Source organism: Drosophila suzukii, chromosome X, assembly GCF_043229965.1.
Source record: "Drosophila suzukii chromosome X, CBGP_Dsuzu_IsoJpt1.0, whole genome shotgun sequence".
Classification (NCBI taxonomy): Eukaryota; Metazoa; Arthropoda; class Insecta; order Diptera; family Drosophilidae; genus Drosophila; species Drosophila suzukii.
This window is the reverse complement of record NC_092084.1, coordinates 6750758-6769313: the sequence shown is the minus strand read 5'-3', so window position 1 is coordinate 6769313 and position 18556 is coordinate 6750758. Positions and strand designations below refer to the sequence as shown.

Below are 18556 nucleotides of genomic sequence, written 5' to 3'. Positions count from 1 at the left end.
GGAACCGACAAAATTTTTTTATCTTCAATACTTAAACCAGAGATTTGGCTTAAAATTTAAAGTTTCTTATTTGGCCTGACAAATTGTTAATAATCTAAATTGATAAACATGCCAATGAAAAATGTTATAATTCTTATACCGTGTAAAGCTGATCTGTATTACCTGTTAGATTTCAAAAAGCCAGCTCAATGGATGAAAACCGTTTATAATTTAAAGATGGCTGCCCTTCCGGTCGCCATTCGATGGAAAACAACCGTTGGTTTGGAATCCAAACTATGTATCCATCGCGGACTAGAGATGGGCAAACACCGTGTCTTTATTCGTGTCACGAACTACTACCTCAAGTTAAATGTATCTACAAACAGGTATTAAGTACTATTTCATTTCAGGAATCCCCCTATTATTCCAACCAAAGCGATTGGCCCATTCGAAAACTATCGACCATCTCTAGCGTTTATAGCCGTCCCGTGACAATAAATCCACTGGAAAATACAAACAGGGAAAATTCGGGGAACAGTCCTGGGAAAATGTCACCCAAGAACAACCACGATCCCTCGTCGTCCGGCGACTCCGGCAACACCAATGTCCAGGAGGCGGATCTCCAAGGTGAGTCTCGCTGGCCCCTCTGATTCTGGTCGGGATTGGCACTAATGGCATGACCCCTGCAGAGATGGAGGACGTGAACAACAGCCTGGACGCCCTCAGTTGCGCCCTGGACGCCGTGGAGCAGCGCACGGACGACATCATGTCCCAGTTGCGGGAGCTGCTCAACTCCAACCGGGAGATCCGTCGCCTACTCGCAGAGGAGAAGGACAACGCTCCGGAATCGGAGTCGGGCGACGACAACATGGACGGTCAGTCGGCCAGCGAGAGTGCATCCAAGTAGATACCACCTACAATCAGTTATTGTTTTGATCACCCTAATCGTTTCTAGACACTGTGTTTTGTTTTGTTTTTTTCTATTATCATGTATTATTGACTCTTAACCTAAGTAAATGTAATTGAAGGCAAATCTATAGTACACTAGTTTTGACGTGCCTTCTTGCGCTTTGGCTTATCCGCCGGTATGTCACCCGGGGCGGGCGGATCGCTGGAGATGTACTTAAACACGAGGTCAAACAGGCGCTTGGACTCCTCCTTGAGGCGGGCATTCTCCGCCAGTAGCTTCTGCACCTCCACGCCACTTGTCTCGGACGTACTTGGCTCATCCTCTGCATCTGATTGAACTTCCTCTGCTCCGGATTCTTCCTCCGCTGCGGAAGCCACCTCCTCGGCTGCGGATTCCATTTCCTCGTTTTCGGATTGCACTTCCTCCCCTGCGGATTCGACTTCCTCCGCTTCGGATTCAGCTTCATCTTCCGCATCAGCTCCCGTACTCATGGACGCTATTAGTTTAAGTATTATCTCCTCGTCCGTGCCTGGATAACTTATGGTGTAGTCCAGTTCTGGTGTTTTTCGTCCCGTGGAGCTGGCCTCATCGATCAACAGCTCGATACCATCGTTGTCGTCCGGCGGACTGATCATCCGCTTCAGACTGTCGGCAAACAGCTGTGGCTGCTTGTGCTCGGGCAGAAATATGGCAGGGCTAAGCAGGCGGATTCGCAGGTTAGTCACCGAGCCGTTCTGGGGCAGGCTCTTGATCAGTTGCCGGCTGCCCACATCCCAGACGCACACTTGGTTGTCGTCGCCGCCGGAGACCAGCGTTGTGGCGCTCAAATTCAAGGCCAGACAGGTGATTGCCTTGCCGGCGGTGTGGCCTACAAAGGCCTGAATTTCCTCCTCCTCCAAGTGGTATTCCTAAGCAAGTAAATGAGTTAGTTGGCAAGAGGGGAAAAATTCACGAGCGGAAAACACACCTTCATGCGCGGAGCCTTTTCCATGTGGAAGGCGAAGACCTTGCCGTCGCCGGAGCCCACATACACTGTGGTCTCCATCTTGTTGACGATCACGCTGTGCAGGGCCACCGGGAACACCACGCTCAACAGGAGGACGCCTCCGCACAGGTCGTACACCTTGCAGCAGCGATCCAGCGAGACCGTGTACAGATAGGAACGGATGCCACCGATGCCGGAGTACAGATCGGTGACGGCCAGGCCGTGATCGTTGAAGCTGTACAACGGATCAGTGCTATCCTTGCCGCCGCCCGTGTCCAGCGGGGCTGCCGAGAAGGTCAGATCCCAGACGAGCACGGATCCGTCTTTGCCACCGCTGATGAAGTGCTCGCCGTTGTCTGTAAACCGCAGGCAGGTGACCGCCTGGTAGTGCTTGGACAGGGTGTTCAGCATGCGACCGGAGTTCATGTGCCACAGGTAGATATTCTCTTGGATGCCAGCCACCAGGAAGTTGCCATCGGGCGTCAGCGCCAGCGCATTGACCTTGCCGGGCACCACGAACCGCAGTCCGGCCATTTGCTCCTGCTTGTTGATGGGCCAGACGTGAAGCAGTGGCTTCGCCGAGTTTGCCGCGAAAACGTAGTTCAGGTGGATCATCTCCAGGCCGTGGTGCTGGGCACATCCGCCGCCCTTGTAGCGCATGAGGTCGGTGCCCGTCCGCAAATCCTGCACGCTGCACGTGGTGTTGTCCTCGCTGCCCGTGCTGATAAACAGGGCCTCCACGGCGTCTCCCATTTTCGCTGTTGGTTGTTGTTGATCACTTCATTTACAAATTCAACCGAACCGGAAATGCGGTAGTTTTGTGATCGATCACAGAGAGCGTGATTCCTTTCGGTCCATCGATGTTTTAAAAATAATCGGTGATTTCCCCCCAAGACTTTGGTCACACTTGATTCGTTACATACTTTTTTGTATTTATCAAATTTGTTAAATAAAATAAGTAAATTAGCGAGACTTATTACTGAATAATGCGCCTGACGCTGATCAACATGTTCAAGAAGACCGTTCCGGGTCACATATTCCGGGGAAAGCGGCGGCTGGTGAAGCCGGTCAGCCAGCGGGCGATGGACACCCTGACCCGCGAGTACGAGCGCCAGGAGCAGGTGATGCTGCTCCTCCGGCACCCCTATTTGACCCTGGTAAGTTGCCCCACAATCTCCGCGGATTGTCCCATCTGACCACACCTCCTTCCACCCCAGGAAGAGTCATCCGGACACGCCAAGGAGCTGCAGAAGCGCGAGAAACTGGTGGCCAAGTGGACGGACGAGCAGACTCTGCGCAAGATGAAACCGCACGTGACCATCGAGGAGCGGCTGAACCAGCTGAAGATCAAGGAGGCCTGGGATTAGCTGCCACACCTGTTAAAGTTTCGTTACTTGTAAAATAAATATAGATTTTATGGAAATTATGTAATGAGTGCTGGAGAAGAGCCTGCCGTTCAGTCACTTGTTGAATATCCTGTCCCAGTTTCGTCTTTCGCTAAGGATCTACTAAGTCAATTTTGCCACTGGTTGAGCAATCTCTGCCCCATATGAATAATCAGCAACACCGGACGTCCATAATCATCTTCATATGTTTATCAGTACAAAAGCTTTTGGCACAGAACTTCCCCATCTTATATGTCGGACTATGCTGAACATATTAGAGTTATAGATAGACTCGACCCGATTACACTCCTAAAACTCACTGTATTAGGCAGAACTCACTGTTTCTTTCGTGTTTGGCGCTTGCTTCGCTTTTATTCGTTTAATTGCGTTTCTAAGTGTATATATGTATATTAATATTTCGTGTATATTATGTATGTGAACTGTTATGTACATATGCAAGGCATGTAACATGTTTCGTCGCTTCCATTTCCGATCCTCCGGAGTCCGGACATATCGCCATAATCAGATTAGAACTTTCCCAGCATCGATTCTTTAGTACGCTATAGACTAAAACTTTATTATTTAATGGGTGTTTTGTCTTGTTGCTTTTATCTGTTATCTGTATTGGAGTCGGTTTAGTTTAATGCACACTTTGATTTCAATTTCAGGGATTCTCACTTTTAGAAAGCAATTTCAACATTTTTCATATTGAAAAATTATATTTTCCAAACGCCCCAACAGGATAGGGAATGGTCATCGGAATACTAGGGGGTTTAACTAGTTTAGGGGGTGTGGAGGATTTTGATTTGGGTTCGGGTTCGAATCCGAATCCGAGTCAGAGACCGTCACCATCTCCTTCCGGTTTTCTTTAGCAATAATACCAATGGAAACGCCTAGAGATTGGTTATAGCTACGAGGTCGCCTCTTCTCATTTGTCCTAAGTTTCGTTTTGTTTCGTTACTATCATTTGCGTTTTGCTTGCTTTTGGTAAATGACGCGCATAACCTCAATAAAACATTTGTAACAATTTTAAATTAACTTTAAAAAAATAGATATATGCATATTTGTTGCTGCTGCTGCTGATGCTGCTGCTCCTCTGCCCTTCTGCTGCTGTATACGATTATATGCGTAATAGTTCCGCCTGCTGTTGCTGCTTAGCCCCCCGTGGAGATGGAGATCCTGTCCAGCTAACCACTCAATCGGCCACCAGCGGCGTCACGCTGGCCTTTTTCGCAGTGGCCGTAATTGCGTCCCCGGCCTCCTCCTCCGGCTGCACCTGCACTTCCGACGAATCGCCATCGGACCGGGAAAGCGGCGACGCTGGCAGCAATGGCGGCGGCGAACTGGAGAGCATGGCAACGGGCGAGGCACTTGTGGTGGCCGCTGCGGCTCCATCGCCCATGCCCCGCTCGGGAGCCGGTTCTGGAGCAGATGTCGCCGATGTGGGAACTGGAACTGGAACTGAAACGGGAGCCGTCGCCGGCGTGGGCGACAGTGGCGGCGAGTCCAGTTGCTGCTGGCTAAACTCCTGGTTGGGGCTCTCCCTGGTGAACAGGCCCATCTTCGACTCGGATCCCGCAGTGCCCGGCGCTGCCGGAGCTCCGCCCGCCTCGCCGCTGTCCGTGCTGGAACTGATCAGCGAATGGGCCACCGTGGGCGCGGCGGGGCCACTGACCAGATGCGGCGGAGCGTGCAGCGGGACGTGTTGGTGCTGCTGATGTTGCTGCTGCTGCTGCTGGGCTCCATGGTAGCGCGGTATGTCCGCCTTGCGCCAGAGCGTGATCTCCTGCTGCTTGAAGTAGCGCCGGTCCTCGGTGTCCATCAGCACCAGGTTGAGGAAATACTTGACCGAGAACTTCTTGTTGATGTCCCGCATGGTGGGCGTGAGATTGTAGCCGGCAAGGAAGACCCGGATGGGTATGCTCTCGCCTTTGACGGGCGCCCCGTCCATGATCTCGTACTTGGCGATCGTCTCGTTCTCGTTGAACATCGTGGGTCCAGTGCCCGTGCTCTCCCGCTTAATGATCGCGATCTCCATGTGCTTGATCTTGATGCGAACGAGCAGGAAATAAATCTTACCGATGATCGTGTCCCGCAGGTGGTACTTGCTCTTGTTGTACTCGAATTCGATGTGCAGGCAGTCCTCGATGCCCACCTCCATCTTGATGGGGTTGTTCATTTCCGGGTAGCTGCACAGTGTGTGCACGGCGATGTCCACCTCCTTGGTGATGTCGCTAATCCGCCGGACGATGGTGGCGCGCAGAAAGTACCGTAGCCGCACGTTCGACCCGGCGTACACCTCGAACTGCTTCTCGACGTTGGGGAAATCGAACGGATAACTGTTGTTCTGGATGAGATCGCCCGGACGGGCCAGAGCCTTCGCCAAGCACTTGAACTCGTGGTGGTTTCCGCGGTCGTAGAACAGCTCTATCTGGCCGATAAATTCGATCTTTATGCCCTGGTGCTCCAACTTGCTGCCCGGCTTCTTGAGGGTCACGTTCACCTGGATAACAACAAAAAATGAGGGGTGGATATGGGTTTATCTGTGGTAAATTGAGGGGCAACTCCCCCTGGTGAACAAGAGGACGCACCTTGCCGGATACCGTCTCTCCGTCGTAGAAGAGCAGCATCTTCTCCACCTTGCCGTCCTCCCCCTTGACCTCCGCCGTCTTGTGCTCAGCTCCATCGAAGACTATCTCAATGTCCGCTGACTGGCCGAAACCCAGGAAATTCATAATTGATAAACGTCGAAACGAATCGGCTTCTTCCTCTTCTGCTGCTTCTTCTTCCACTTGCCCCCGCCTCTGCTTCGGGTGCTTCTTCTTTCTGCTCCGCTGGAATGTCGACGCTGTGGCTCCTGGTCGGCGGTCCTGGTCACCCGTGTCCCTTAGATATTCTTTTCCGTAACCCTCGCTTTATTGGGCGTTTTTCTGCGGCCTTTTTTTGGTCCTTCGTTGCGCTGCTGGCGTATGTCGCGTATGTGTGTGTGAAATGAAAAAAATTGCAATTTTTCACACAGTGGCGTTGCCACATCGCCGTCAATTCGATTGTTTTTAAGGAGTGCCTGATTTGGTACTTTTTGCTATTCAGTATTTATTTGGATTTAAGTGATACATAAAACCATTTCCCTTCACATTTTTGTGGTTTTTATACCTATTTGTGCCTTATTAAATATGTGCCTGATCAAATGAATCACAAAAAAATTTTAATTTTTAATGTTAGCGTTTGAAATAGCTTTACCGCGCCATTTATTCCCACGCTTTTTTCGCTGACGTCGAAATACCATTGTGTGGTATTTATATGCTACTATGCTCACTCAGGCAAATACCGAAAGCACAGTATTTAAATACCGCACTTACTATTCAGCGGAATAACAATAAGAATAAAGAAAATAAGGTAAAGCCGCCACAGATCCCAAATAAGATGCGAAAGTTGACCAGCTTTGTGTGCGGCACAGGAGCCGGATTGGCGGTGTACTACCTGCAGCGGCTGCGCGACCCGCAGACGACGGTGCAGAACTCGTGGACGCACAGCGACAAGCCGGTGGATCCGTGGGCCCTTTGGGACAGCAACTGGGACTGCCGGGAGCCTCGCGCCCTGGTCCGTCCCCTGCGTAACAGTCAGCCGGAGGAGGAGAACCGCTTCAATGCGGAGCTGGAGAAGGCCAAGGCCAAGAAGCCGCGTCACATCATCCTGGTGCGGCACGGCGAGTACCTGGACGTGGGCGACTCGGATGACACGCACCACCTCACGGAGCGCGGGCGCAAGCAAGCGGAATTCACTGGGAAACGGCTTTGCGAGCTGGGCATCAAGTGGGACAAGGTGGTGGCCTCCACAATGGTGCGGGCCCAGGAGACCTCGGACATCATACTAAAGCAGATCGACTACGACAAGGAGAAGGTGGTGAACTGCGCCTTCCTGCGCGAGGGAGCGCCCATTCCGCCCCAGCCGCCAGTGGGCCACTGGAAGCCGGAGGCATCTGTAAGTCAGGGGGTCAACCCGATGAGAACGCCATTTCATTTCCGGATTTCATTTCCCTGCAGCAGTTCCTGCGCGACGGATCGCGCATAGAGGCCGCCTTTCGGCGATATTTCCACCGCGCGTATCCCGATCAGGAGAAGGAGAGCTACACACTGATCGTGGGTCACGGCAACGTGATCCGGTACTTCGTCTGTCGCGCCCTCCAATTCCCCGCCGAGGGCTGGCTCCGCATCAGCATCAACCACGCCTCAATCACCTGGCTGACCATCAGCCCGTCGGGCAACGTGTCCATCAAGTACCTGGGCGACTCCGGCTTCATGCCTGCCCCACTGCTCACCAACCGCATACCGCGGGACGCCAAGAACGTGGTTTAGCCTCCTGCCCACACACACACTGCCAGAATGAGAAGCAATATTAGTGTATTTATTGCCAAGCCTAAAAGTAAATCCGTAAGCTCAGATGGTGTTTTTGTATAAATTAACATGTAAATTATTACCGCACCTTAAAGTAAATCTCCAATGGAAAGAGGATCATCAAGACTTCCGACTGAAATAATAACATTTTATAGAATGCCAAACTTTAAAACAAGGTTTCTCAATTAAACTAGGGAGTGAAGTATTCTTTGCAAAGCAAAGTTGATTATTTTGTATAAATGCTATAACTAATTTACAGAACAATCCACTAGCAGTGCCAAAATAGAATGAAATCTCAATCATAACACTATAAACAAATTTGTTATTATCTACCTAGAGCTATAAACTAACTTTAAAGAAATCTTAAACCTTGCTTAAGACATTCTGGAGTCGCTGCAGGCACTTGCGTATGCCCACATCCTGGCCAGCGCCGCGTTTTAGCTCCACCTGTTTAGCCTGCTCCCTCACAAAAGACAGCAGTGGAGCTACCAGATCTGGCGCTAGCTCCGCCAGTTTGATCAGCATCTGGAAGTAGAAGTACGTGCAGTGGGCTAGGTGCTTTTCGGCCAGCGATCGCAAGTGATTGGAGCACAAATCCCTGACAGCCTGCGAGCGCTTGTATGCCCCGTGGGAGACCAGCGCTCCATAGAGACTAAACACCTGACCGCGACTGATGTCCAGTTCATCCACGAACATCACGTGCTCCAGTAGCTGGATGTGCACGCCGCGCAAGAGGGTCAGCATCTGTTGTTCCTGCTCCATGGCCGTGCCCTCGATCAGTTGCTGCACGATGGTGATCACCAGACCCGCATGCTGGCCCGCCTTTCGTCGCTGCACCACCAGGAACTGGCTCATTAGCAGCTGGAGCACAAATTGCGCCAGCACTCCATCCACATCCGCTTGGAGGAGCGTGGCGTACGGTCGAGCTACCAGCTTAGCGTTGGGGGAGAAGCTAAAGTGCGGAGTCCAGTGCTGAACCAGTTGCTCCAGTGTCTTGGCCACGTAGGCGTCAGTGCGGTAGGGCAGCCGACCAATCCCCTGCAGCAACACAGGGAAGATCTTGTGCACCATCTGCGGTAAGCGCCCCTCGGGAGGAACTCCAGCTTGTAGTTGCGTGGTGAGCAGGAACCGCACCATTGCCAGGTGAAAGAAACAGGTGGGCTTGGAGCGCACGTACGCCAGAGTGGGACAGTTGTAGATGACGATTGCCAGGAAGCTGTAAAAGCGGGATCCCAGCTCCGAACGCAGCCGATCCGGCGGCAGCCACAGCTCGAAATGATTCACATAGGCGTGCAGTTTGTGGCTCAACTGCATCCGCACGTGGGCTGCACCCTCTTCCTGTTGGGCACGCCTTCCCAAAGCTCCGAAAAAGGCGCAGAGCGGCTCGCGACCGCTTTCCAAAGAGGCTGGATCGATGAATAGTTGTCTGAACTCCTCCAGCTGGATGACATAAGGTTTCATAGCCAGTACAGACTCATGCTGCGCGTTGAGGAGAACAAGAGACTTTACCCAAACCTGAAGGATCGTCGAGCTTGCTGGCCGGACGTCGCCTTCCAGCACATGAAGCATCAACTGAGCCGAAGCGGCCATATTAATTGGTTCTGGTCCCTGCAGGAAGCCCAGCAGCAGCTTGTCCCCATCCTTGTCCAGGGCAACAAAGTTGGCTGCCAGCTTCGGGATCCATGAGCTATGGCCACTGACATACTGTGTCCTCAGCACAGGCAAAATATGCTGTTGGAGGGCCTCCTTTATGCCACTGGCATTACCCGTCACTGCTCTTGGTTCGCTAAGACGCAGGATTAGATGGTAAATGGTCTGCCACACGCGATCCTGCGATGCCTGGCCACTCTTCTCCACGTAGTGCGCCAGCCAGGGCCCCAGGAGGCGCTGTTCGCCGCGTTTAAAGTCATCCGCCAGATCAAATATAGACTGCAGGCTGTTTACATAGATGGCGGCCACCTCCGTATCGTTCCGAATGGTGGCCAACTGGCTGAGCAGCTTGCCCACATAATCATCCATGGAAAGGCGATGCTGGGCATGCAAGAGGAGCAGAGCCATGTGGCCCTTGGCCACTAGAATCCTCCGCACCGGTGGTAGCTTATCCAGGGCCAGACAGAGCAGCATTTCACGCAGCTTGGGTGCCAGCTCTCCGAGATCCTCATGGCAGAGCAAAAGGCACAAGAAGAGCTCGATCACATGGTGAATACCTGGCTCATTAAGAGCCAAAAGTTTCGCGGCACTGAATTTGCTGAAGATACGACCGAGCAGCTTCTGGCGTTGGTTGCTTCGTCCCTGCAAAGGCAAAAGCTTTAAGGTTCTGCCCAACATCCAGGCGTACATGGTGAAACTGCTGAGATTTAGATCTTCCAGCTGGGATTTTGCCAGTAGCTTGCTGTAGCGCTCCACGTAAGCAGCCCCATTGGTGCAGGTAAGCGGTAGCTGGTCCAGCTCTGTTCCCGCACTAAAGTTGCAATTTAGGGATCGATGCAGGTACTCCCACAGCTGACAGAGTACATCCGTGTCCGGATGCCCGAGCTGCAGTTGCAGAGGAGCGAGTAGCGTGAGGTAAACACGTCGCTGCTGCTCGTCCGGCTGGCTGGCCAAGAATTGCTTAAGCAGATTGGCGGTTTGGAAGCTTCCAGGTGGCGAGGTGAGCGTATGATCCGGCTGGTACTGACCCTCGCTGTTGTATTCGTCCAAACGGGCCAGGCCAAGTCTTAACCAGGAATAGAACTCGTGGTACGCCAAAGAAACAGCATAGTTGTCACCTGAAGGAGAATAAAAGGTGCGATTTAAAAGGGAAATCCACAAAATCTAGTCATTTTCGCCGCTTACCCTGAAAATAATTTGACTTGTGCCTCTGCATGGCCTTGTGGAAGAGCATCCAAAAGTCTAGATCCCTCTCACCCAGCCATTTGGGGATAAGGTGTTTCAGCAGCAACCACAGCTCCTTGGTGCAGCGACACACGAACGGCGAGGTATGGATGAGCTCCGGGCGATGTCTTCCCCGGTAGTGATGTCCGGCACACACGATCAGATCGTCCAGCGTGCGCTCCAGCTGCCCCAGGAAGCCTTGATCCTCTCCAGAGGCAAACAACATGTGGAGGTCCAAGAAGCGCCACTCCAGGATGCCGTGATACAAGTGATAGGCCGGTGCCTGGCACTCGTTTCCCTTGCTGTGCTCCGCAAAGTACAAAACCTTCCAGGCATCCGTATCCAGCTGATTGTTAAGCAAGTGACGAAGATCCTCCAGAAACTGTGGTGCTTCTGCTAGCAGGTCGTTCTCCCGCAGGCGAAGCATCAGGTGATAGAAGTGGCTGACCTGCTGGCGCACTTGATACCAGCCGGAGTTCATGAAGGCAGATGTGGCCTGCAATTGCTGTTGACCGGCCACAGCGGCAAATAGTTTCTGCACATTCTTGCTGTAAATAGGAGGCAGGTTAGGACTTGAGGTTGGAAAGAAGATCAGTACGCACCAGGCCTCGCCATGCAGGTAGTTCCTCACCGCTGCAACCACCAGTTGTCCCTGGTCAAAGTCAAAGCAGAGATTCTCCAGGCGACAGCGGGGTGGATCCAGATGGGCGTAGCCATTCCGCAAGAAGCCCTCGCCCGGAAACTGACTCTTCAGCGTGTCCCGGCCGCTGCAGCAGAACTCCGGCAGGAAATCCAGTCCTTCATCCGATTCCTCCTCTTCAGCATCGTCCACGTCCATTTGCCCCTTGCCGGTTTCATGCTGAAGGTTCTGGGTGGCCTGGGTGAAGGCGGTCAGGATCTCCTCGTCGTCATCCGACTGGAAAAGGTCGTAGTCCATGGTGCAGGCGGGGATTTAGGTTTTGAAACCAATTCTCTCGAGGATTGGATTTTGCGCGGCGATATTTTAATTACTACTGAATGCCCCTAGTGGGCTAGGGGCGTTGTGCCACACTGGCGCATAGCCGATAACAAAGTCGATAGCCGCCGATACAATGCTCAGGTAATCTTGGTGGACATTTGGACCTTTGTTGTGGACCTGACTTGGCCTCTCCTCTTATCGCCTGTTGCACCAGTTACGTTACGTAGCATCCTCCACCTCGAGAACCATGTCGTTCCGCCCGCTGATCGAGGGCGACTGCGGCGGCGTGAATCCGCTGATGCAGCTGGGCGGCCAGTTCACCCGCGATGTTGCCCACAAGGATGAGGGCTATGTGCAGCGGCAGTTCGAGCGGGGCGCTCGTCCCGAGGACCAGTTGATCAACGAGTTCCTGGGCCAGGTGGCTGCCCCACCGCAGTCCTTTCAAATGGACACATTGCTCCAGGAGATGCGGGACATAAACATCTACGGAAATCCACAACAGCAGATGCACCAACAGCAGGCCGAGCAGTGGGGTCAGGACTTTGCACGCGGTCTAGCGCCTGCGCTGCCCAACAAGATGATCCACATGCAGGCGCAGCAACAGGACCTGCAGCACGCCCAGGAGTTTTTCGACGAGCCTTTGATCAGCAGCCAGAACTTCCGACCGTTGCACCGACATCCGCTGATGGCCATTACAGCCGGACAGCAGCAGCAGGACCCTTTCTTCGACTCGGCCATGGAGACCATCGTCACAGATAACCTCCCCCAGGCGCCGCAGGGGGAATCGCTGGAAGATTGGATTAGCGACTACCAGCGCAGTGCCGAGCAGAAGGAGCAGACTGCCTCCAACTTCAACGAGAAGTTCTGGCAGCGGTTGCAGGACGAGTGGCAGAAGCTGGCTGATGAGAACGAGCATCCGTGGCTATCGGAATACAATGACAACATGGACGCCTACAAGGAGTACGAGTTCGCCGAGGAGAATCCCATGTCCGAGCTGGAGAACGCGTTCGAGAAGGGTAAGGAGTATCTAGCGAAGGACGACATACCCAGCGCCGTTCTCTGTTTTGAGGTGGCGGCCAAGAAGCAGCCAGAGCGCGCCGAGGTCTGGCAGCTGCTGGGCACTTCGCAGGCGGAGAACGAAATGGATCCTCAGGCCATTGCGGCGCTAAAGCGGGCCTACGACCTGCAGCCGGACAACCAGCATGTCCTGATGGCCCTGGCCGTCTGCTACACCAACGAGGGTCTACAGAACAACGCCGTGCGTATGCTGTGCAGCTGGCTGGCAGTGCATCCCAAGTACCAGCACCTGGTCGCCGCCTATCCGGAGCTGCAGAATGAGGGCACTTCGCTGGCCTCGTCGCTGATTGGTCCAAGTAAGCTGCGCGATCTCCAGCAGATCTACTTGGAGGCGGTACGTCAGCATCCGGCGGAAGTGGATGCCGAGGTTCAGGAGGCGCTCGGCGTGCTATACAATCTCTCCGGGGAGTTTGATAAGGCGGTGGACTGCTACCAGTCCGCACTGCAGGTGGATCCGCAGAATGCCAAAACATGGAACCGTTTGGGTGCCAGCTTGGCCAACGGTTCGCGTTCTGTGGAAGCGGTGGAGGCCTATCAGCGCGCGCTACAGCTCCAACCGGGATTTATCCGGGTGCGCTACAACGTGGGCGTGTGTTGCATGAACCTTAAGGCCTACAAGGAAGCTGTGGAGCATCTGCTAACGGCGCTCACCATGCAGGCTCACACTAACGCCGCCCGGGAGCTGCCCAATGCGGCGATGGCGGCCACCAGCAGTGGTCAGAACCAAATGTCCGAGTCCATTTGGAGCACAGTAAAGATGGTCATCTCGCTGATGGGTCGCAGCGATCTCCAAGGCCACGTAAGTGATCGCAATCTGGCGGCCCTTAACGAGGCCTTCAAGGACTAACCAACCATCAGCTTCTTTCTTTCGGAAACCCCTTTGTTGTCGTATATATTTTTCTATGGTTTAATCTGTAAGCAATTTAATATTTCTGTGGTATATAAGCATAAAATTGAGATATGTTTCAGTTCGGTATTGTAATGAAACCATTCCTGTTCGATTCTTTGTTGTCTGTATATTTTTCTATGTCCTTATCGTTAAGCAATAAAATTACTGTTGAAGAAACACGAAGTGTACCTTTATTACAAGTTATGGCATTCCGCCCAGCCGCTTGTAGTCGATCTTCTCGAGCTGAACCAGCGGCTTTAGCTGTTCGGCGAACACGCGCATCTCCTCGCCGACGTTCTCCTGCCCCGTGGGCGCCACCACCGAGAGTTCCACTATGTGAGACTGCGAGATGGGCTCGTTGGCCATATCTTGCTGTTTGCCAGGCACTATTTTAATGAGTTTGGAGACGGTGATTTTCATGCGACCCTTGCGAAACATGTAGCCTGAAATTCTTTGATATGTTGCAATGTGAGCTATAATTGAGATGTTGCTTCTCACCCTTGGCTATGTACTCAAACTCCAGGCGAAAGCCCATCTCCGTGAGAAACTCCAAGATGCCGTTGGTGCAGGCGCAGTCCATGCAGCTGCGCACCAGCGTGGGCCGCCGTTGGTCCACCTCGGGGTTGCCCAAGTAGCGCATCTGGAACGGAGCATCGCGACCGAGGGCCCGGCGCACTCGAAGCAGCAGCGGCTGGTTGGCGTTGGGCTGACGCAGGCTCATGCACACCTCCAGGTCGTGAAAGTGCTCCGGCGAGGTGTCCACATTGTCGCAGAGTCCCTTGAGCCTGTGCGATGGCGATTAAGTAATATTCTTAATTGGTTTAAGTCGGTTAAATCCAAGGTAGAGTCACCTGTGCATCAGGTGCTCCACGGCGGAGTCCAGGATGGAGCCCTGCAGCAAGTACTCCAGGTTGGGAAGGAAGCGGTTGTTCATCGCGTGGGAGAGGGACTCGCGCGCTGATGATACACCTGACATGGACATGGATGAAGTTGGTTTTGCGTGGATTATTAACTAAAGTATTTCAAATTTTCTTTCAGATACCGGCTTTGTTTTGTTTTGTTTATAATATTTAGTGGTTTACCAACACTGGCATTTGGTTTCCCCAGAGCTGGCATTTTAGACATTTTATTCGCAGTTCTAGCTTTGTTTGACAGTCCAAATAATAAATTAAGTAAGATCATTTTGTTTCAAACAAAATTAAGAACCAATTATTAATAACCATTTGCCAATCCCATAATGAAACATTAAAATTGTTTAGGTTGCTCAGTGGAAAACCATCTAGCTTGTTTCTAGCTATAGCTATATCATGGCCAGCAAGTACAAATGACAATCGATATCGATGACAGCAAACCGACGCGCACAAAATATAAATTTTACGAATTTGTTTAAAACATATTCTTAAATATAAGTTTACCGTAAATCTCAACGACGCCCCCAAAATGGCGGATCATAAATATAGGCTCTTCAATGCGGTCGATCCAAGCAAAGTAAAGGTTCCTTTCAATCAGAAATTCGCCAATTTGACGCTATCCTCCCATAAAAAACGACAGCAGGTGTCCTTGGTGCCAAAGGAACAGCCAGCGAAGATAAATACTCGGGAGAAGAATCATCATACGGCAGATCCCATGCGTGGAAATTTGGGTGCGCCGTCCGGCGGAGAAAATATGGAGGACGCGCACCACGATCTCGATGGTTCCGATTACATGGACGCCCTGCAGCTGAGCTGCAGCCAGGATGTGGGCGATGTGGAGCATCTGTCCACTGGCATCAGCAATTTGACAGTGCAGGAGCCACAGCAGCCGCCCAAGCAAGATATCTCCATTTGCATTTCCTCCACTACGGAAGAGGAAGACGGTGGCGCTTCCTGTATCACCATTTCCGATTCCAGCGAGGACGAAGATGAGCCTCTGCCCCCCGATAGCATGGCAGTGAGTGATAGAACAGCCGACCAGGAGGTCATACCACCCCCCATGCTCTCCACCGACAAAGTGCAGCGCATCGAGGCCTTCCTACGGGATGTGTCGATTGAGCGGCGCGAGATGGAGCAGAATGGCCCCCTGACACCATCCCCCATCTCGTGCACCAAGCGGCAATCTCGGATAGCCGAGGCCGACACTGAATCTATGTCGCCGCCCGACGAGGACTGGCAGCCACCGGTTACCAGGCCGATTGACAGCAGCAAACGACTTGCGGACAACGAGACGCAGGTGGACACCATCTGCTCTGCGGATATGACGCGCTTGGACAGCAGCAAGCGACTGGCGGACGACGAAACGGAGGCGAATACCCTAGGATCAGCGGATCTAGAGCCTACAGATAGTAGTAAGCGATTGGCGCACAATGACACCGAACTCAACACCCTGGGTTCCGATAGCTCTAGTAGTCATAACTCAACTCTTCACGAGGAGCAGCCCGTTCCAGAGGAATCCATTGAAATACCAGAGACCAGCAGCGAGGGCGAGCTCACGCCGCAGAAACCCAGTTCCGGTTCCTCAACATCGGACGAGGACGAGCTTGGATCCGTTCAAGTGAGCAGTATTAATATATCAGCCAAGATCAACATCAAGATCAGCATTCCCACCATGGGGTCAAGTTCGGCGGAGGATGAAGACGATCAGTACCCATCGCCCAGGGCAACAAAGTCCCTGCCCAGTTCCGAGGAGGTGCAGCACCAAGAACAGCGGCAGCTGCAGCGGGATCCTCAGAATTCCCTTCATCAAAAATCAATGTTGTCCACGGGCGATGCTTCCGAAGATGAGCAGTTCCTCACCCACGCCGAGAAGCTGCTGAATCAGTTATATGGCAAGTCCTGGCAAACACCAGACGTTATTCGCACTCTAAAGCGCTCCAGTGGCAGTGGCGGGAAAACAGCTCCCCTAAAGCCCAGGAATACTCCAGCAACTGCGGCTACCACCGCCAAAAAGAAGAAGCCACGTCCTCCGCCCGTTAGGCCAGACGAAAGTGTCCTTGGGGATTTTAGTATATGTAAGAATTTAGATTGGTTTTTGTAAAACATCATTAATCACGCTTTTTATCTGCAGTTACCCGACCCCTGCGGGCAACTCAAACTCCTCTGAACTCCACTCGCCTGCCTCCTGTGCGAGCTGTCCAAACGGAGAGACGTCCGCGTACCCAGAAGCCAGTGACGAGGCCACGCACAAATCACGTGGACGAAGATCGCTGGCGGAAGCTTATAGATTCAGACAGCGGTACAGATGCCTCTGACGACGAGGATGCGGATGCCACGTTCAGCGAAAGCGGCAGTGACAGCGACAGCGATTCCGGCAAGCAGGGCAAGCAGAAGGGCGGTGACATTACCTACCTAGACTTGACCAAAGACGAGGTGGAGGTCATCAGCAATCCTGACGAGGATACGCAGTGTAAGAGGAACGTGTAATTTGAATCCATTCTTTGCCATGCTCAAGAAATTCGTTTGCTTTTTCTAGCGCCCAAGACTCATCGTCGACTGGACGATATACTACGCTCTTGTCGAGCCAGTGTTAAAGCTAAACTTCCTGCGACGCCTGCCCCTCAGGCCATCACTCGCCGCCAACTCTTTACACCAAACGCTGGCTTCGAGGACGAGATCGAGGCTAGGGCGATAGTGGACAAGGCATTGGACTTGGACATGCTTGATGAAGTGGAGAACGACTACCTGCCCGGCACTCCTGTCCATAAGCGATTGCAAGAGGTAAAGAAGAAGCTGGGCATTGGGCAGCAAGTACAGACAACGCCCCAGCAGAGCCCGATCCTCAAGTTGCTCACCCCACAAACTGCGCCGCCAAAGGCCTTTGCTCCGCCCAAAACCACCGCCCCACCGAAATCCACCGCCCGCAAGCCTAAGAAGCAAAAGGAACTACCACCAACCCTGACCAGCGGCAAATGCAGCTTCCTGAAATCTCTGGAGGGACAAGTGAGTCGAGATCGAGCGGACAATGAGGCCTTTTTCTATCGGGAGAACTTTGCTAAGAACAAGGATCAGTTGGCCCAACATCTCTACAAGATGTTCAACGCCCAGGTGTTCAACAATGAGCTGGATGTACCCATCACCTGGTCCAAATTACTACGCAACACAGCAGGACGATGCATGAACAAGCGCAAGTGAGTGATTCTAGACCCTGATAGTTGGAATATCCAACTAAAACCAAAATTTTGCTCCATCTTTAGACTTAACCAGCGCAGCAGCGTGGTGGAACTGAGCGTCAAAGTTCTGACAACGGCGGATCGTCTACGTTGCACCTTGATACACGAACTGTGCCATGCCGCGGCCTGGGTATTCAATGGCGAGGGCGGCCACGGACGGGTGTGGAAGATGTGGGCCCAACGGGCCAACGACAAGTTTCCCGATCTGCCGCAGATAAAGGTCTGCCACAGCTACAATATCGAGTTCAAGTACACCTACAAGTGCCTGAGCTGCGACAAATCGTGAGTGTTCATAGCGAGATTAGAAAGGATATTAATGTAGTGAGCTTTCTTTTTGCACCACAGATCACATGCGCACTCCCGTTCCCGTAAGGTGGAGGACTTGCGCTGCAGGATCTGCCGTGGACCCATCACCCTGTTCCTGAACAAAAAGGACAAGCAGGGTAATACGGTGTCCACGCCGGCGGGTGAGGCCAAAGGATTCGCAAAGTTCGTCAAGGACAACTTTCAGAAGCACAAGCGGGAGAACTTGACCGCCGCTCAGGTTATGCGAATCCTCAGCGTGGAGTACGCCAAGCAGAAGGGTCAGCCGGCGGGGGAGACAGCGGCGTCGATCGCCAGCCAAGTGGAAACGCTGACACTAGACGACTAGTCCAATTAACTGGACTACGGATTATAAAAAGCTGATGATTTGACCAGTTTTTTTTTTAGCATTACGCTCTTTGAGCCTTAAGATATGGGAAAATCCGATCAAAACTCAGTTTGTTGAAAACCGAAATAAGGATTACAGATGTATATTTTGTTTTATGTATTTTATTTTATGTATTTTATTTTATAGTTTATATTGTTTACTTGATCAAAAACAAAGTTTCCATTAAAGCATTGAAATTCAACGGACGTTTAAAATTCAGTGTTGCGTAACACGTTCTTGAATAGCCGGTGTTTGCTGGCGGTGTTGGAA

At 52.3% G+C, this 18556-nt stretch overlaps 9 protein-coding genes across 10 annotated transcripts; 5 read left to right on the top strand and 4 right to left on the bottom strand.

The window, feature by feature from the left end:
• The first annotated feature begins 411 nt into the window (after positions 1 to 411).
• Positions 412 to 1016, top strand: LOC108016782 (UPF0184 protein CG14818). Its single transcript, XM_017083550.4, has 2 exons — positions 412 to 606; positions 669 to 1016. The coding sequence occupies exons 1-2, from the start codon at positions 528 to 530 to the stop codon at positions 884 to 886; spliced, it is 297 nt and encodes a 98-aa protein (XP_016939039.1). The 5' UTR covers positions 412 to 527; the 3' UTR covers positions 887 to 1016.
• Positions 939 to 2703, bottom strand: LOC108016778 (WD repeat-containing protein 18). Its single transcript, XM_017083544.4, has 2 exons — positions 1857 to 2703; positions 939 to 1797 (listed from the first exon to the last, which is right to left on the bottom strand). Exons 1-2 carry the CDS (start codon positions 2625 to 2627, stop codon positions 1024 to 1026), a joined length of 1545 nt encoding a protein of 514 aa, XP_016939033.2. The 5' UTR covers positions 2628 to 2703; the 3' UTR covers positions 939 to 1023.
• A 58-nt stretch (positions 2704 to 2761) lies between these two features.
• Positions 2762 to 3300, top strand: LOC108016781 (large ribosomal subunit protein mL63). Its single transcript, XM_017083548.4, has 2 exons — positions 2762 to 3031; positions 3092 to 3300. Exons 1-2 carry the CDS (start codon positions 2861 to 2863, stop codon positions 3239 to 3241), a joined length of 321 nt encoding a protein of 106 aa, XP_016939037.1. The 5' UTR covers positions 2762 to 2860; the 3' UTR covers positions 3242 to 3300.
• A 300-nt stretch (positions 3301 to 3600) lies between these two features.
• On the bottom strand, positions 3601 to 6287 carry Vps26 (vacuolar protein sorting 26). The gene is made up of 2 exons (XM_017083551.4): positions 5851 to 6287; positions 3601 to 5762 (listed from the first exon to the last, which is right to left on the bottom strand). Exons 1-2 carry the CDS (start codon positions 5992 to 5994, stop codon positions 4455 to 4457), a joined length of 1452 nt encoding a protein of 483 aa, XP_016939040.2. The 5' UTR covers positions 5995 to 6287; the 3' UTR covers positions 3601 to 4454.
• Positions 6288 to 6579: 292 nt separating this feature from the next.
• Positions 6580 to 7828, top strand: Pgam5 (Phosphoglycerate mutase 5). Of its 2 annotated transcripts, none has more exons than XM_017083546.4 (2): positions 6580 to 7240; positions 7306 to 7828. In XM_017083546.4, the coding sequence occupies exons 1-2, from the start codon at positions 6683 to 6685 to the stop codon at positions 7612 to 7614; spliced, it is 867 nt and encodes a 288-aa protein (XP_016939035.3). In that variant the 5' UTR covers positions 6580 to 6682; the 3' UTR covers positions 7615 to 7828. The 2 variants fall into 2 exon arrangements, with proteins under 2 accessions (XP_016939035.3, XP_016939034.2); XM_017083545.4 differs by having other exon boundaries at positions 6594 to 7240; positions 7303 to 7828.
• Positions 7643 to 11608, bottom strand: LOC108016776 (protein MMS22-like). Its single transcript, XM_017083542.4, has 3 exons — positions 11130 to 11608; positions 10489 to 11075; positions 7643 to 10421 (listed from the first exon to the last, which is right to left on the bottom strand). The coding sequence occupies exons 1-3, from the start codon at positions 11462 to 11464 to the stop codon at positions 8017 to 8019; spliced, it is 3327 nt and encodes a 1108-aa protein (XP_016939031.2). The 5' UTR covers positions 11465 to 11608; the 3' UTR covers positions 7643 to 8016.
• Positions 11609 to 11732: 124 nt separating this feature from the next.
• On the top strand, positions 11733 to 13628 carry Pex5 (peroxin 5). Its single transcript, XM_017083543.4, has one exon. The coding sequence runs from the start codon at positions 11733 to 11735 to the stop codon at positions 13407 to 13409; it is 1677 nt and encodes a 558-aa protein (XP_016939032.1). The 3' UTR covers positions 13410 to 13628.
• On the bottom strand, positions 13559 to 14527 carry MED18 (mediator complex subunit 18). Its single transcript, XM_017083547.4, has 3 exons — positions 14303 to 14527; positions 13950 to 14236; positions 13559 to 13894 (listed from the first exon to the last, which is right to left on the bottom strand). The coding sequence occupies exons 1-3, from the start codon at positions 14431 to 14433 to the stop codon at positions 13653 to 13655; spliced, it is 660 nt and encodes a 219-aa protein (XP_016939036.1). The 5' UTR covers positions 14434 to 14527; the 3' UTR covers positions 13559 to 13652.
• Positions 14528 to 14873: 346 nt separating this feature from the next.
• Positions 14874 to 18488, top strand: Gcna (Germ cell nuclear acidic peptidase). The gene is made up of 5 exons (XM_017083946.4): positions 14874 to 16437; positions 16494 to 16832; positions 16899 to 17553; positions 17620 to 17877; positions 17941 to 18488. The coding sequence occupies exons 1-5, from the start codon at positions 14892 to 14894 to the stop codon at positions 18245 to 18247; spliced, it is 3105 nt and encodes a 1034-aa protein (XP_016939435.2). The 5' UTR covers positions 14874 to 14891; the 3' UTR covers positions 18248 to 18488.
• The last annotated feature ends 68 nt before the right edge of the window (positions 18489 to 18556 follow it).

Excerpts from the sequence above, each read along its gene's own strand:
- LOC108016781 (XM_017083548.4), top strand. The coding sequence starts at position 2,861 with ATGCGCCTGACGCTGATCAACATGTTCAAGAAGACCGTTCCGGGTCAC. Across the intron at positions 3,032-3,091 it reads GGCACCCCTATTTGACCCTG|GAAGAGTCATCCGGACACGC; the intron begins GTAAGTTGCCCC and ends CTTCCACCCCAG.
- MED18 (XM_017083547.4), bottom strand. The coding sequence starts at position 14,433 with ATGTCCATGTCAGGTGTATCATCAGCGCGCGAGTCCCTCTCCCACGCG. Across the intron at positions 14,237-14,302 it reads GTGGAGCACCTGATGCACAG|GCTCAAGGGACTCTGCGACA; the intron begins GTGACTCTACCT and ends GCCATCGCACAG. Across the intron at positions 13,895-13,949 it reads GTTTGAGTACATAGCCAAGG|GCTACATGTTTCGCAAGGGT; the intron begins GTGAGAAGCAAC and ends AAAGAATTTCAG.
- Pex5 (XM_017083543.4), top strand. The coding sequence starts at position 11,733 with ATGTCGTTCCGCCCGCTGATCGAGGGCGACTGCGGCGGCGTGAATCCG.
- LOC108016778 (XM_017083544.4), bottom strand. The coding sequence starts at position 2,627 with ATGGGAGACGCCGTGGAGGCCCTGTTTATCAGCACGGGCAGCGAGGAC. Across the intron at positions 1,798-1,856 it reads AAAAGGCTCCGCGCATGAAG|GAATACCACTTGGAGGAGGA; the intron begins GTGTGTTTTCCG and ends TTACTTGCTTAG.
- Vps26 (XM_017083551.4), bottom strand. The coding sequence starts at position 5,994 with ATGAATTTCCTGGGTTTCGGCCAGTCAGCGGACATTGAGATAGTCTTC. Across the intron at positions 5,763-5,850 it reads GAGAGACGGTATCCGGCAAG|GTGAACGTGACCCTCAAGAA; the intron begins GTGCGTCCTCTT and ends GTTGTTATCCAG.
- LOC108016782 (XM_017083550.4), top strand. The coding sequence starts at position 528 with ATGTCACCCAAGAACAACCACGATCCCTCGTCGTCCGGCGACTCCGGC. Across the intron at positions 607-668 it reads CCAGGAGGCGGATCTCCAAG|AGATGGAGGACGTGAACAAC; the intron begins GTGAGTCTCGCT and ends TGACCCCTGCAG.
- Pgam5 (XM_017083545.4), top strand. The coding sequence starts at position 6,683 with ATGCGAAAGTTGACCAGCTTTGTGTGCGGCACAGGAGCCGGATTGGCG. Across the intron at positions 7,241-7,302 it reads ACTGGAAGCCGGAGGCATCT|CAGTTCCTGCGCGACGGATC; the intron begins GTAAGTCAGGGG and ends ATTTCCCTGCAG.
- LOC108016776 (XM_017083542.4), bottom strand. The coding sequence starts at position 11,464 with ATGGACTACGACCTTTTCCAGTCGGATGACGACGAGGAGATCCTGACC. Across the intron at positions 11,076-11,129 it reads TACCTGCATGGCGAGGCCTG|CAAGAATGTGCAGAAACTAT; the intron begins GTGCGTACTGAT and ends TCCTATTTACAG. Across the intron at positions 10,422-10,488 it reads CAAGTCAAATTATTTTCAGG|GTGACAACTATGCTGTTTCT; the intron begins GTAAGCGGCGAA and ends ATTCTCCTTCAG.
- Gcna (XM_017083946.4), top strand. The coding sequence starts at position 14,892 with ATGGCGGATCATAAATATAGGCTCTTCAATGCGGTCGATCCAAGCAAA. Across the intron at positions 16,438-16,493 it reads CCTTGGGGATTTTAGTATAT|TTACCCGACCCCTGCGGGCA; the intron begins GTAAGAATTTAG and ends TTTTATCTGCAG. Across the intron at positions 17,878-17,940 it reads TGCCTGAGCTGCGACAAATC|ATCACATGCGCACTCCCGTT; the intron begins GTGAGTGTTCAT and ends TTTGCACCACAG.